A 16,058-nucleotide genomic window follows, 5' to 3' on the forward strand; every position below is an offset into this window, starting at 1 on the left:
CGGCTCTTTAAAAGTGTGGCTGCTGCTAATCCCGCCGTGGCTTTTGCGGCAAGTGCGGGGAAGAGAGGCGGGGCGAGAGGCCGGTGGTAGCGGCCGCCGGGTGTCTGTGCAGCAGCCGAAGCGGCGAGGGGCGGGCTGCTGTCTTCCCTGAGAGGCAAAGGGCTTCGTGAGTCTCGGCGGATAGTGCAGTGGGGACTGGATTGGGCCGGCAGCCCCGGGACGAAGTGCTGGAGTCGCTTCTGCCTCCCTTTCCCGACGGCCGGCTTAAGGGCGCAGGCGCAGGCGCAGGCGCAAGCGCGGCCGCTGCCCTGCTCTGTGGTGGGAAGCAGGCGCGCCAGGACAGCTCGGAAGAGGCCCGCGGTCCGTTGTGCTCCGGTACCGTTGCAGCCGTCCTGTCGGAGGTGCAACGGCGGCTTGCGTCCCTCCCCCGTCATGTGGAGCTGGTGCTTCCTGGGCTCCGATCCAAGATCTGGCAAGAGAAGAGAGAAGGATAGGCTGGAGTGCTGGGCTGAAAACAACAGAATAAAATTTAATAGGGATAAATGCCAAGTTCTACATTTAGGAAATAGAAACCAAATGCACAGTTACAAGATGGGGGATACTTGGCTCAGCAATACTACAAACGAGAAGGATCTTGGAGTTGTTGTAGATCACAAGCTGAATATGAGCCAACAGTGCGATATGGCTGCAAGAAAGGCCAATGCTATTTTGGGCTGCATTAATAGAAGTATAGCTTCCAAATCGCGTGAGGTACTGGTTCCTCTCTCTTCGGCCCTGGTTAGGCCTCATCTAGAGTATTGCGTCCAGTTCTGGGCTCCACAATTCAAGAAGGACGCAGACAAGCTGGAGCGTGTTCAGAAGAGGGCAACCAGGATGATCAGGGGTCTGGAAACAAAGCCCTATGAGGAGAGACTGAAAGAACTGGGCATGTTTAGCCTGGAGATGATACGATTGAGGGGAGACATGAGAGCACTCTTCAAATACTTAAAAGGTTGTCACACAGAGGAGGGCCAGGATCTCTTCTCGATCCTCCCAGAGTGCAGGACACGGAATAACGGGCTCAAGTGACAGGAAGCCAGATTCCAGCTGGACATCAGGAAAAACTTCCTGACTGTTAGAGCAGTACGACAATGGAACCAGTGACCTAGGGAGGTTGTGGGCTCTCCCACCCTAGAGGCCTTCAAGAGGCAGCTGGACAATCATCTGTCAGGGATGCTTTAGGGTGGATTCCTGCATCGAGCAGGGGGTTGGACTCGATGGCCTTGTGGGCCCCTTCCAACTCTGCGATTCTATGATTCTAGGGAAACTCTGAAAAGGAAGGTGGGGTAGCCTTTCCCGGGACTCTAGGGGTGGTATTGGCAAAGGATCTTTGTCAGGAGGGGGATCCACACGGCCAGGGCCGGGTTTTTGAGGGCATTTCAGCAGGGCCCCCTCCCTCGGTGCATCCATCCCCCTCTTTCTCAGTGTTGCCACCATTTGCTGGCTTGACGGTCAGGCAGCCAGGAGGCCGTGGCGTCTCCTGCTCCTCCTTCCTTGGCACCTTCGTCGTTTGAGCCAGCGTGAAATGTGGGCAAACAAACAGATTGCAGTGAGGGAGCGGAGCGGGCCCTTGGTGCCCTCCCGACACACAGCTGCGAAGGTGGCATGAACCGCTTGTCCTGCACAAGGAGAGTTGCAGACCGGGGTCCAGGGAGGGGGGCAGGCGAGTGCCGAAGCAGGAGGTGTCCCGGCTGCGTTGCTGCAGGGTTGCCGCTTACCTCCGTCAGCGTGCCGACGCCAGGAAAGACGCTCTGCCGAGAAGCGAAGGGGTGGTCGGACATAGAACTGCCCGACTTGTGCTTTACTGCGGGGACAAGAGGAGAGGGGGCCGCTGTTAGAATCATAGAATAGCAGGGTGGGAAGGGGCCCAGAAGGCCATCAAGCCCAACCCCTTGCTCCATGCAGGAATCCACCCTAAAGCATCCCTGGCAGAGGGTTGTCCAGCTGCCTCTTGAAGGCCTCGAGTGTGGGAGAGCCCATGACCTCCCTAGGCAGGCAGGGACACAGGAGCATCAGAGGAGCCCAGCTGAACCAGACCAAAGGTCCATCCAGTCCAGGCTTCTGTCCACCCAGGAACCCACAAGCCAGACATGAGTGCATCCTGCCCATGTTCCCCAGCGACTGGTGCACACTGCCTGTGCATCATGCTGGAGGCAGCCCATAGCCAATGGGGCTAGTGGCCTCCTCCAGGAATTTCTCTAACCCCCTTGCATTGCAGCAGGGAAGGGTCTTCGATGGCCTCCAGATCTTTCAGCCCACAACTCCCATAATGCCTCACCACTGGCGATGGTCTCTTGGGCTGGCCGGTGAGAGATCCAGGCCAACACATCCGGAAGGCCAAAAGTCCCCCCCCTCCCCCGGGCTTTACAGGACACTGAGTTAGGGCAGAGCCCTGTTCACAGCCTCCGATCAAGGACAGAGCTGTTCCGCCCTGCAGCCCTTCTTACAGGAAGAGGACGAGGAAAGAGCAGGTCCTGCAGTCACACCACCGCTGCCTGTGGACAAGGGCCGGCGGGTCTCGGAGAGGCTGCTGCAACGCATCCGAACTTGGGCCTCCCGTCTTTTCTCTTCTTGGGCCTGTAACAAGAGGGCAGGATTTGGGGAGGACGGGGTGGGTGGGGGGGGAGAAGCAGCTCAGCGGAGGTGAAGGATGTTCGAATCTTCCGCTATAAAAACAGCAGCATGAGCCCCAGTGCCGAAGGCAGAACAAAATAATGTTTCCCTTCCTTTATTTCTTTTATCGTCTTTCTGAGACTGACGCTACAAAGGGTCCAAAAACGTAGAAGCCGTCACCAAATAGTAGCCTCATCAAACATTAAAAAAACACCTTTGTTGAAAAAGTTTGGAAGACGTGCCTCGGCCCTCTTCCTGAGTGCAGAGAATGGGTACCAGACGTAACGCAACAGCACCCTCCCGCCCATGTTCCCCAGGGGAGTGCGTGTGTGTTGCAGAATTTGGGAAAGTGCTTTCCCACATGCCCAGTGAGCTAAAGCATCTTCAAAAGGACGTCTCCTGCTCATCTTCATAACAGAGCAGCTTTATAGCGAGATGGCCAGCCCCTCAGACAGCCAGGCCCTAAGCCGTTCAGAACGTTAAAGGTTAAAAAATAACACCTCGGATTCATCCCGGAAAACAACTGACAACCAGTAAAGATATTTCAGTGCGGGATGACATCGTGACACCGTGGTTTACAGCCCAGCTGCCACAATTTGCACCAATGAAAGCTTCCGGACACTCTTCAAGGGCAGCCCCAGGTACAGCCCATTGCAGTAGCCTAACTGCGACGAAACCAAGGAGTGGGGGACTGTTGTCAGATGGGAATGATTTCAAAATTGCAACCACCACGTCAAGCCGCCCTTGTGAATTCTCACCACGTGCAGTTCCTGCAGCTGATGGTGCCTTTCGCTCGGCCCCACGTGGACCAGGTGGTTGAAGTTGCTGGGGCTAGAGATCAGTTTGGAGCGGAGGCTGGGATCTCGCATCATCTCCCTGTGGGACGCAGAAAACAAACCCAGGTCCCAATCTCCGTTCAGACCGGCGATTCAAGCCACCCTCGTTACATGCGGACCCGGCAAGCGTGGGTTGTTGGGGTGATGGACAAGCCACCCAGAAACCACGGGCTGGTTTAGAGTTGCAAGTGGCTTACACGTAACGAGAATCTATGGCTTAGCCCCACCACGGCTCGAACATTCAAAATGACGACGAGCGGTCCCGCAAGACAAATTCTGCCTCAATCGAAGGCCGATGATTACACTTTCCAGACACTGAGAAATGTGCAGGGTGAGGCCAATTTCCTGCTTGCGTGAGAGCCTAAGCGGGATCGAGGGACACAACATCTCCCCAAACAGCGTAAGATCCCCTGCTCAAGAGTTTCTTTTGCCGGAAGAAATGGTTGCTCTGGCAGCTTCCAACTCCACCAAGAGGAGGGCTTTTGTAAAAACTAGTGAGTCTTAATTGTCCCTTCAAGGCCGAGCCATCCCAAAATACTTTGCACAACAACAGGGTGCCATCTTTTGCTGCTGGAGAAATTAATTTCCTTCCAGTAATTGTGAGGATTGCAGCTAAGGAATGGGAAAGTCCGAGGGGGGTGGCTGATGACATCAGAGCCCCTGCTAGTGGAAAAAGCGTCGGGGCTGCGTCCCTGTGGGCCCTGCCTCTACGACACCACTGGTCTCTGGGCCCTGAACACCCTGGCTGCCGAGATGGAGCCCTGCGCGATGCCCCAGAGATCGGGCTCACCTCCTCTGGTGTTGCCGTTCCTCCTCGGTGATCCGGAAGGAAAAGCGGCGTTTGTGCCTGGTCCTCATGAGGTGCCGTCGGCTGTTATCCGTCGTCTGGGGGATTTCAAACTCATCCTGATCTGGAAAAAGGGCAGGGGCGAAGGTGGAGAGTTGGCACACGTCACCGGCTGCTTTAAATTGGGCCCAGATCCTTTCCCTTCAGATAGGCACGTTAAACATTCCGTAATGTAGCTATGAGCAATCATTTAGCTTTCTCAGTCCAGGCTGACTCCCGGATGGCCATCTCCCCAGAAAACACACACACACAATTTGGGTGCTGAGCACTCAACCACAAAGACTCACTCGTGAAATATAAGACAGACGCAATCTATTACAAATGTGGGTGATATATACAGAATTCTTACATATACAGTTTTAAAATATCTATCTATCTATCTAAAACACTTTCTCCTTAAGACACTTTCACCGCCTTAAACCCCTCCAAAGAAATCCAACAGTGCAGAAGCTTCCACTCTATAGAAAATAAAGAAAATAATAACAATAGTAGTATCCAATGTGTCCGCACTAAAGTCACAATAACATGTTACAAAACAGCATATGGGAAAAATATTTTTGAAGTAAAGGTACAGAATTGTATCCCCCCACACATTCACTAATCAGTGTGTCTAAAGAAGCAATCACATTTCTAGGCGTCGAAAAAGTTCTAGGACTCTAAATAATACAGGTGTCCGGTACAATTCCTGTTTCGAAGAGTCTTCATCAGTTGGATGCTTATTCATAGAAGGAGCCGTGGCTGTATGTTTGGGGTGGAGCCCTGAAACAATATCACCTTGTGGTTTTCATGTTTAGATCAGCAGGATCTCAACTGGATCTCAACTGGATTTCTTTGGAGGGGTTTAAGGCAGTGTATCAGCAAGGAGAAAGTGTTTTGGATATTTTTTACAAACTGTATATGTAAGAATTCTGTATATATTACCCACATTTGTAATAGATTGCGTCTATCTTATATTTCACGAGTGAGTCTTTGTGGTTGAGTGCTCAGCACCTAAATTGTGTTTTTGTTTTTTCAACCACAGCCTTCTATTTTCTCTACCATCTCCCCAGAAAGCCATCATGACACCCCTACGATTGAGGGGAGACATGAGAGCACTCTTCAAATACTTGAAAGGTTGCCACACAGAGGAGGGCCAGGATCTCTTCTCAATCCTCCCAGAGTGCAGGACACGGAATAACGGGCTCAAGTTACAGGAAGCCGGATTCCAGCTGGACATCAGGAAAAACTTCCTGACTGTTAGAGCAGTACAATGGAACCAGTGACCTAGGGAGGTGGTGGGCTCTCCCACACTAGAGGCCTTCAAGAGGCAGCTGGACAACCCTCTGTCGGGGATGCTTTAGGGTGGATTCCTGCATTGAGCATGGGGTTGGACTCGATGGCCTTGTAGACCCCTTCCAACTCTGCTATTCTATGATTCTAAACTGGTCTAAGCCATACCGTCAGCCAAGTTCCCGGCGGTTCCATCCCGTGTTCAGCTGCCTCCCACTTACCTGCTGTCTTGTTTCTCAGGTAGGTCAGGCGGACCTTCTCGCTGCCGAAAGTGCAAAGGGAGCCCTCAGGGTTCAATGCTCGGACCTGGCCGGAGAGAATGTGTCATTCCGAGCCAGCCGAGGGGGCTGCTAGCAAGGGTGTTGGTAGGCCTGGGCACCCTTGGGGGCCCAGCTCCAAATCTACTCCTTACGGCATGCTTCAAAATTTTAAAAATACACCTGTATTTAGAAGGCACCTCAAAAGCCGCACACACCTTTTTCAGCGAGATGGTCTGGATCCATTCGGCTTTCCTGACGTCAAACACGTCGACCGCGTTCTCACTGAATACTGACAAGTAAGGAGCGTTGTAACCTGGCGGGCGAAGAGGCACACACGTGAGGAGCGACATCTGGGATGCGTCTCCCCTCATCCTCACAACGCTGCAAGGGTCTTAGTCTTCCCCAACCCTTCAGATGTGTTGGACTACAACAACAATCATCCCCAGGCAGCATAGCCCATCCTCCACCACCCTAGCATCCCCCCCCGATTTATTTGGGGTGCAATTCCATCACCCTCCAGCCGCATGGCCAATCTTCCCCCGACCTTACGTCCTCCAGATGTGTTTGACTCCAATTCCCATCCTCCTCCAGCCAGCGGGGCCAAACAGCCAAGCTGGTTTGGGATTATAGCGCTGCAGTCCAATCCGTTTGAAGGACGCCAGGTTGAGGGGAGTCAGTCAGTGCAGACCAGGGCACATTTTGACCATTTAGAAAGGGGGGGAGGGCAAAAAAAACCTGCAGAAAAGCGGCGAAGCCCACCAAACCATCAGTGGGGCGGAGGGTGTGGAAGGGGGCGTGTGTGGCCTTCTGGGGAACCCAGGAGTGCTGTGTATGCACCCCTGGTGTAGACATATTTGGACAGACGGACAAATCCGCTGACCGGGTATCAGGCGGCTTCCCCCCTTTCCTTGTGCAGGCAAGCGGCCGGGCTCCGGCGTCCCCACGAACCCAGGACTGCCCCCCCCGCAAACCCGAGCCCCACTCACAGCAGCTGAGGGGGGGCGCCGGCCACATCAGCTCCTGGGGCCGGCTCCGGCGCCCCTGCCCGTCCACGTAGAGGCCGAAGCCGCTGAAGCAAAGAATCAGCTCGTTCAGGCTGACCTCCACGGCCTTCAGTGCTTCCATCTGGGCCACGGCGGCCGCACGGGGGTCCTCGGGGTGGGGCAGGTTTACCGGGGGCCCCTCGTTGAGCAGGGGGTAGAGAGAGAAGCCGGACGGGTAGCCCACACAGAGGCGGTCCCCCAGGACGTCCAAGCACTGCACGTAGCCCGGGGCCTGGATCTCCTTGATGCGGCGGTGCGGGGGGCGCGTGGCCGTGAGCTGGAAGCAGAGGGCCTGACGCTTGCAGGCCACGCAGAGCACGGGGGTGGTGCCGCGGCAGATGAGCCCCACGGCCACGGCCTGGCAGCCCTTGGCTTCCACCACTTTGGTCCCCGGGGCTTCCGGGGTCTCCAGCTCCGCCCAGGAGAAGACGCGGAGGCTGTGGTTCTTCCCGCAGAGGACCGAGAGCAGCTGGGCTTGGGGAGAGACCAGGAGCAGCTGCACGCGCCGGCAGTCGCCCACCTGCAGGACGTCTGGAGGGGGGAGAAGAGGGGGGGGAGACCGGGAACAGCGGGGGGGGTCAAGGCTCTGAGCAAGAGAGGGGGCACACGGCGGCCACCAGCGGTTTCAGGCCCTCAGTTGCCTGGAAGTCTGTGCGAGTCACTCGCGCACTATGCAACCGAGACGATGGCAGAGTTACGGGCTGGAAATTTTATTTTATTTATTTATTTATTACATTTCTATACCGCCCCATAGCCGGAGCTCTCTGGGCGGTTCACAAAAAAGGCAGAGCCATTTTGAGATGGGTTGGAGAAAGGCAGCCAGGAACCACAGGAGGCCCCGTTTTGGACACGAGGCCGTGGCCATGCTGGGACGCAGACCAGGAATCGGCTTCAGCCTGTCCCAGTGGCTCAGCTAGGTTGAGGTGGATTTAACAGTCTTGCTGCTCTTTTAGATGGCCACGTGTGTCCGTCCCGTGGTGAGCCACACCAATGACATTCACCTTGCTGCTCCACTCTGACTCTCTCTCTCTCTGTGTGTGTGTGTATATTTTAATCCTCCTGCCACCACTTTCTCGGGGGTCTTTTGGGGGCCCTAGATTCAGCCATAGAAGCACCACTGCAGAGATGAAACGAATGATGCCCATGTGTGCCTGCCGGCTCTTGAAACCTCAACCCTGGGGTCCCATCTTGTACACAAGCTCAGCTCTCCAAGCCACGGGTCCCAACCCAACAATCCCCAGGAGCCCTTCACCAAGTCTCCGCAAAAGGAGGTGCCCCCCCCCTACCGTTTGTCCGGAGATGAATCAAAAACAGACCGTCCTCCGTTCCCAGGGCAATCCGCTCCCGGTCTGCAAAAGAGCACAGGGCCATCACAGACACGCACCTCCCTGTCGAGGGCTCCAGGACGCTGCCCTCCACTTGGGAGACCGTGCACAGGTCAAGCTGTGGGGCCATGAGAAGGGGGCGTCGCATTGCGGGGAACCCTCGAGGGCCGGATTTGGCTCACGGGACCAAAGCTCCGTGCCCGTTCTCTGCTCCGTACCGATGATGGCCGCCGAAAGCGCATGAGGGACGAAGGGCAGGCCGTTGTCGTAAGCCTCCTTGAGGGTGTAGACGGTGCGGTCGTGGTGCCGGTTGTCCTTCAGGATGTGGTGCAGCTCCGTCAGCACTTGCACCCACTTCTTCATCTCGGCCTCGCTGTCGGCCAGGAATAACATCGAGCTGGTGGTGTGAGGTGAGCTCAGCTGGGAGGCCGTCACCTGCGGATCGGGGCCGAGGCAGGTCAGGGGCGGGGGTAATGCGATCCCAGGTAAAATGGACGGTCACCCACCAGAATGTCCGTACGGAGACGGTCCAACAGGAGCCGACTCACTGGTACCCGTATGAAGGGAGCGTCTGCCTGAGCATTTGGTAGCTGGCCTGGGCATGCACAGGATTGCACCCTCAGCCTCTCCAAACATGCACAGGCGTGCACCCTCAGGCATTTTAGCCCCTGGACTTAACTGACTTATAGGGACCTCTTTAGAAGGCCACGTGTTTCACTTCGGTGGCGAAGCACAACACTCATATTTTTCCCGTCCCTTCAACGTTGTTTCTGTGCTTTGCCACGGCTTCTGCCTTCTTCATATGTTAGAGCAAAAACAGAACTGTGGGAACCAACCCTGATTTAAAAAAGGAAATACTCCATGCCTGGGCAGTTTTACATTTTAAACTAGGGCTGTGCACCAGCCCCCCGAACCGCTTCGTGGCCCAATCCGAAACTTTCGGATCAGGCCCGAACCACTTTGGGTGGATCCAACCCTCCCCCGACCCACTTCAGAACTGGATCCGGAGTGAGATCCGAAGGGTCGGATCGAAATTCGCCCCCCATTTTGCCCCCCTTCCCCGCTTACTTGCCTTTGCGGCGGGAGGCGGAGGCTGGTAAGTGGGGAAGGGGGCAAAATGGGGGGAATAAGTCCCCCTCCCCCCTTACCTGGACTGCGGCGGGGCCAGGTAAGCCCCCTCCCCCCCACTTACCTGCGTCCATTACAGTCCAGCGGCGGGTTCAACTGAGGCCCAGGCCTCAAGCCGGAAGCAGGCTGTGGCCGGCTTCCGCTTTGAGGTCTGGGCCTCAGTTGAACCCGCCGCTGGACCACGATGGACTCAGGTAAGCCTCCCTCCCCCTGCCCCCTTACCTTGCACCGCCAGGTAAGCCCTCCTCCCCCCACTTACCTGCATTCGGAGCTCCGGATCGAGGCAAAGCGATCCGCGGCTCCCCAACCCGATTCGGATCCACCCTTAGGGGCTGCGTATCGGGTCGCTCCACTCCCGATTCGGGGAACCGAATTGGAGTGGAGCACAGCCCTATTTTAAACACTGAAATCAGAGCACCCCTGGGACTACAGGAATAAAAGGGAGTTTGCTTCTGCTGCCCTCATCCCAGAGACCTTGACTTGGGAATAAGCATCTTATTGTAGTAGAAAAGGATGTTATCTTTTAAAAATACAAGCAACAAAATGAGTGCCTGGAATCATGTACTGCTCAGCTGGCTTCCCCCTCAACGCTGAAAAGTTTAAGAACTAGAAGGCAGGCAGCTTCAGCAAGCATCAATCTTGGTGGATCTTGGCACGTCTCTTACCCGGAATATGCAAGGCACATCTTTGCTGCTGGCATGGATGACGTCGGAGGCTAGCACTGGGGCTACTGAGAACTGCTCGTCCCTGTCGCCGGAAGGAAAAAAAACAGAGCTGACTCTTCTGCTTCCGGATTCTTTGCCTAATTTACATTGGCTCTTTTACACATGTTTTTTTCCTGGGCGTTTTCTTTTCTCTCTCTTCCTTTCCTGATCTTCCTTTACACAAGCACTAGATGGCGCTGTGGTATAGCGGAATGGCAGAGTTACAGTAGGTTTTATCCCGCCATTCACAAATATTACCAGACGTTCCTCATTAGGGGGGGGGAAAACACCTCTGCTGAAATGGTTGCAAAGCATGGGAGAGGCCCCGGAGGACAATGACGTTGTATAAAGGACCTGCAAACTTCTGTGAGTGAGGAAGCATGAGTGCACAATAAATGCGTTGCGTAAAAAGATTCTACATCAGTGTTAATGGGTGGAGGTCAGAAAGGCAGGGCTGCTTCTGGGCCTAGGCAATCCGTGGCTCTCAACCTTCAACCCGGACGTGGGCTGGACAGCCCTGAGCGGGAGGATCATCCTCTGTTATGGAGGACGGATGGTGCCCCCTTCCTGCCTGTCCTTCCACACACAGCACCCGCTTACCTCATGTCTGTGACATGCATGATGCCCACGTCACACTGGGACGCCTTTCCCTCGGGCACATCAAACAGGAAGATCTTGAAGTCGCTGACGACGGCGAAAGCCCTTTGCCATCCTTTCTTCACGCCGGAGGGCTTTGGCACCTTTCGGAGAGGGGAAAGACGGGGTCAGCCGGCAGGGATGGAAGGGCGTTGGTTGCAGGAAACATTCAGGGCTCCCCTGGGCTAAACTCCCCCCTCCTTCTTCATCCATCTTAGACTGGGAAGGGAGAGTGGCGCTCATCTAATCCACCCCTCTGCTCTGTGCCAGGTCTGCAATGCATCCCAGACAGGTTAAGGGCACGTGTAGGCAGAAAAACATCCTACAACGTCCAGCAGCCCCCAGCCAGGGTTTCAGAGGCAGGGTTTTTCCCAGCCCTACCTGTCGGGGATCGAATCAGGGACCCCGTGCATGGAAAGCAACTGAGCTGGGGCCCTTCCCAGTTCTCCCTGACATCCTCCATCCAAGGCAGAGAGCCAGGGAGGGAGGCTCCATATCTTACCGAAAGGAAGCCTTCGAAGGCGGTCCCTGTCCCACTGGTTGGGTTCACTCCGAGGGTCTTCTGGAGCTGTTCAGAGGGCATGGGGCAAATGGTGGCGCTCCCAGCGCAGGAAACATGGCAGACAAAGTTACAGGCTGAAAAAAACGGAGGAGGAGGAGGAGGAGATGTAAACAGTCACCCAACAGGTCCTCTGGACCACTCGCAGAGCGGAGGCGCCAAACCCTCCACGTACTTTCCCCAAGAGAAATTCTTTTATCGATAGATAGGTTCTCAGGGAGGCTTAGAATATATTGGGGGGGCAGGAAAAGAGGCATCGTCCCTCCCTCCCGATCTTTGCTGTGCCTTTCTACTGGCCAGGGCTCTGTTTCTTGACACACTGACCCGGACCCCGCTTGGGTGACGGCGTGTTCCAAACACAGGAAGCTGCCTAGAGCAAGACTCTAGACCTCATTGTCCTGAATAAAGGGCTGATTTAAATAGAAACATAGGAAGCTGGATAGACATTGGTCCACACTGGCAGGCAGCAGCACTCCAGAGATTTAGGCGAGGGTCTTCTCTACAATTATGATTTATTACATTTTTATAATGCCCCATAGCCAAAGCGGTCTGGGTGGTTTACAAAGATTTTTTAAAAACAACCCATTAAAATACAGTAAGAAACATTTACATAAAACACACAAAGACAACCTATATACCTAAAACCCACTTTGATCAATCAGTCCTAACCGTAAGCCAAATCCAGGACCAATTAGAATACATCCTAAACGGGCAAGTACCCGAGTAAAGAGAAAGGTTTTAACCTGGTGCTGGAAAGATAACAATGTCGGTGCCAGGCGGGCCTCATCAGGGAGATCATGCCATAATTGGGGGGCCGCCACAGGAAAGGCCCTCTCCCGCATGCCGCCTTCTGAGCCTCCCACACAAAAGCTGAGCCTCCTCCCGCTCTACCAATGAGTGAGGGTCTGATCACTCACCCTCACAAGCCAAGCCTTGGCGGACCAGGCCAACCAGGAGTGACGTGCAGTGCATGCACTTGGTGGGTGTCGAGAAGTTTTGCATTTTGAAGTTGTGAGATTTGGGCTGGAAAAAACAGGGTGGGGAGGCACGGGGGAATTATTTTTTTTCATTTATGTATTTGTTCATTCGGGTAGAGGAAAGCAGACCCCACCCTTCTGTTGCAGTCGCAAAGTTGACTGCTTTAAAAAACGTCTCCCCCAACACACAGACACCATAAACATTAATAATATTATAAATCAAACCCTTGAAAAATAGAGACAGGAGCCAGCCTCAGACGTGGGGATGAGCAGTATAACATCACGAAGGACCCCAAAACACAGATATTTTGGCCATTACCTTTAAGGATCCAGAACTGGTACTGTCTGCGGTGGCTGCAGCAGCCTGGCTTGGAAACATCAGATGCTGAACCTTGAATGAAAGGAAGGAGCAGAAATATCTCTACCTTTTAAGGCCTCCTGCAATCCTGGCTAATCCAAACCTCCCAACACCCGCCTATGTCTACTGAAAGCATTCGCAGGGTACCACAAGCCAGAATCCCGGAGAATCCTGGCTTATCAGGAATGAGCTGCACACTGGTGTATTTGGTACCACAACAGCTAAACAAACCAGGGAACAAACACGGGAACAAGCCTGGAATTATAAATCAAGAATGGACCATGGTTTGCAATTCTGGCTTGTCAAGGGAGCAAAAATCCAGGAATCCTCTTTCCCCAAACGACCCATTATTTGATGGTTTCCTGACCTTGTGCGTACGGGCGCTAACAAGCACCAAAAGAAAAATTGGAGCTAGTTTGCTCCAGGATGGCAGGCAACTAGTACTCACACTGGAACGCAGGCTCCTTCTCCCCTCAGGGTGCAGCTGAGCATCCTCGGTGGTCCTCTGAGCCTCCTGGGGGTCCGGGGGTCCCCCAAAAGCAATCGCGTCCTTCTGGCAAACAGGGTGACACAACTTGTTACTAGAAGTGACCAATGATGCAGTTAAGATGACGGGGGCATCAGAAGCAAACTCTCGTTTGTTCCCGTAGTCACGAGGGTGCTGTGATTTCAGGGAGCTTAAAATACAAAACTGCACATGCTCAGAGTTTTATGTTTTGGAAATGAGGGTCGGCACGCCGTTTCGTTGTTCTGACATGTCAGGTGTGTAGATGCTGTTTTAAACCATGGATTGTGGGGGGAGAAGAGAAATGTTCAGTCCAAGGTCTAATATTACCCAGCTGTGGCACGGGATGACCACCCCAAAAGACCCGTCGTCATTCCCACATCTGCCCTCTTTGAGTGATGGGAATTCTGCAAGCTTGTCTACAAGTTACAGGCAGGGGGCAGTGTTGCAGTTAGTTAATTCATGAGAATTTGGGGGGGGGGATAGCTAGCCTTAGGAACTCTATGGTTTACAACGTGGTTTCCTGTTAGGGTTATTGTTTTCTTTTGCAACTCCCCACGTGTCTCTCTTAACTTCCACCATGGCCGGAAGCACTCTGTGTAAACCGTTTTAGCCTTTCTTCACTAAAGAAAGGAACGGGCTCCTTTTTTAGTCTTGTGTGCACGTGGGACTGGTAAACGCTCATTCTGTTTTGGTTTTACTCTGCTAATTGCCTAACAGGAGGCATCATTACCAAATCATTTATTTATTTTATTTATTTTATTGCATTTATATACCGCCCCCCCAGCCGAAGCTCTCTGGGCAGTTTACAACAATTACATCCCATCCATTGGCAAGATCTCTTCACTTGAATGTGGATGTATAAATCCAGGTTTATATTCTTTCCTCATTTTGGGGGCAACATTCCCAATCATGGCTTCCTTTTGGATCTTAAAAGTTTTCCTTGGGGGTTGGGGTGGGAGACCTCTCCACATGCCCAGTACCGAATACAAGTGAACACTAAACATAACTATGTTGAAATTAAAACATTAAAAGTTAAGATTTGGGGGTTTTACAGCCACATACACCTCTAAATTAAATTTAGGGCAGTGGGGAAGAGCCAGCATTTGACACGTCATGGAATGTTGCAATTAAATTAGAGCAATTTTAAATCCACGCCTGTCCTGAATGCCATTTCGGAGAACCCGCAAATCACGGCTTCCCCAGCCAACATCATGGGACGGTACAGAAGACTTACGTTGCTACTTCGGAAGGAGAGGAAAGGGATCAGCGGTCCCTGGTGCTTGACGCCTGTAGGAAGAGGCAGAAAACGCAAACGCTTCGTGGGTTGTCTCTATGCTTAACCAAAGTCATCATTAATTGCTACCAAGTCCTCCGTGTTTACAGCGCTTGAGGGACTTTAGGGTGACCAGGTCCTACTTTACAGAGGACAGTCCTAAAATCAGCTTCCTAACAAAGGAAGTGGGCTGGGTGGCTACAAAGAAGAGGGCCTTTTCTGCTGTGGCTCCCCGGTTTGGAATGAGCTTCCCTTGAGGGGCTCACCAGGCACCTACGTTGCGCTGCTTTCGACACCAGATGAATGCCTTTTTATTCTCTCAGGCGTTTTAGTTTTTTGGTTTGTTTTATATTTGGTATTGCACCAAAATGCCTCCCCCCAACCCCTCAGCTACAAGGTTCAGTTCTAAACTCAGAACCCAACAGCGCGATTCTTTCCATTACAGCTGCGAGGGGAGTTGGGAATCGGATATCCGATTCTCAGCTCTGAAGTTAAGAGTGCTGTCTCTGACCTTGGATTGGGGAAATCCAAAGTATCCTATGCCACACACACACACACACCGCCCCAGACACTATCTGGAGGCCATAGGATTGCTCCCCAAGTCCAGGTTAAACTCTGGTTTAAAGTCAAAGAACCCCATGGAAGAAGGAGCACATCAACAATTAGCAACACTTGGACAGCAAACTGAGCAGCGAACAAACAGGCCAGACGTCCAGCGAGATGACTTGAATTCCGATTTATTATTTGGGAGAAGTCCAAAATAAGTCCTACTCAGAGAAGACCCATTGCTATACATGGGGCTTCAGATAGTCATGGTTTAAAGCGGTCAGATCGGCTGAAGTCCAAGCACACTTTCCAAAGCCTCCTACCCCAACCTGGGATCACGGAGGCCGTGGCGTCTCTTGCTTCTCCGTCTCACCACCACCGTTGCCTGGTCCAGAGCGAGAGGCAGGTGAACAGGCAGGTTGCCATGGCGAAGGGGAGGAGCAGCTCCATGGGGTGGGGTCATGTCAGTGGGCCCCTGCTGGGGTGTGGGTCCTGGGCAGCTGCCCCGCCATGCCTACCCGTGACGCCAGACCTGACAGAGACATTCCACGGCCCAGAACTTACCTTCCAGTGAACGGGCTTTCAGCTCCGCCTTCACCTTCTCCATTTCCAGGCGCAGCGCCCGGTTCTGCTTCTCCGCCTCCTGCAACTGGCTTTGGGATGCAGATTCGGAGTGGGGGGAGAGAAATGTTACTTTCAGAGTGCAGAGAAAGCCAGCTTCCAATGAGACGGAAATCTTCTCCAGAGGAGGAGGGGGCCTTGCTGGGGTCTGAGCAATCAGCAAGTGCCCACTCTGCCGACCCCTGGCGCCATCTCTGCTGACCGAATTGATTCAATCACCCACTGGAGCCTGGTGGCCGACTCTTGCGCCCTGGTCCACGCCCCCCCCCCGCCTCCACCTCTCTCCGGTGCCCCAGCGCTTGCTCACCGCTCGACTGCCAAATGCGCCACCTTCAGCTTATCAAACTCCTCCTGAACGCCCTGCTTGGCCCGGATCTCGGCTTCCAGGGCCGACTGCAGCTCCAGCTTGGCCGAGGCCTCCACTTTCTGCAGCCGCCGAGCCTTCCAGAGGGTGTCCTGCAGCGGGAGGCAACAGCAGAATGTCTCCAGGGGGACATGCCGGGACGGCCGACGGGG

At 53.8% G+C, this 16,058-nt stretch overlaps 1 protein-coding gene across 1 annotated transcript in view; it reads right to left on the reverse strand.

Moving 5' to 3' along the window:
• Positions 1-2,413: 2,413 nt before the first annotated feature.
• CDC42BPG (CDC42 binding protein kinase gamma) overlaps positions 2,414-16,058 on the reverse strand; it is a 45,964-nt gene continuing 32,319 nt past the window's right edge. Inside the window, exons 19-35 of the mRNA XM_063146297.1 lie at positions 15,850-15,998; positions 15,486-15,574; positions 14,337-14,389; positions 13,043-13,147; positions 12,556-12,627; positions 12,177-12,282; positions 11,203-11,336; positions 10,665-10,804; positions 10,026-10,107; positions 8,451-8,667; positions 8,194-8,256; positions 6,851-7,438; positions 6,080-6,177; positions 5,826-5,910; positions 4,279-4,399; positions 3,411-3,528; positions 2,414-2,616 (exon numbers count right to left, since the gene is read on the reverse strand). Coding sequence (XP_063002367.1) covers positions 2,449-2,616; positions 3,411-3,528; positions 4,279-4,399; positions 5,826-5,910; positions 6,080-6,177; positions 6,851-7,438; positions 8,194-8,256; positions 8,451-8,667; positions 10,026-10,107; positions 10,665-10,804; positions 11,203-11,336; positions 12,177-12,282; positions 12,556-12,627; positions 13,043-13,147; positions 14,337-14,389; positions 15,486-15,574; positions 15,850-15,998 — 2,388 coding nt within the window. The 3' untranslated portion in view covers positions 2,414-2,448. The remainder of the gene's footprint in view (positions 2,617-3,410; positions 3,529-4,278; positions 4,400-5,825; positions 5,911-6,079; positions 6,178-6,850; positions 7,439-8,193; positions 8,257-8,450; positions 8,668-10,025; positions 10,108-10,664; positions 10,805-11,202; positions 11,337-12,176; positions 12,283-12,555; positions 12,628-13,042; positions 13,148-14,336; positions 14,390-15,485; positions 15,575-15,849; positions 15,999-16,058) is intronic.

This window comes from Elgaria multicarinata, chromosome 21 (assembly GCF_023053635.1).
Source record: "Elgaria multicarinata webbii isolate HBS135686 ecotype San Diego chromosome 21, rElgMul1.1.pri, whole genome shotgun sequence".
Lineage (NCBI taxonomy): Eukaryota > Metazoa > Chordata > Lepidosauria > Squamata > Anguidae > Elgaria > Elgaria multicarinata.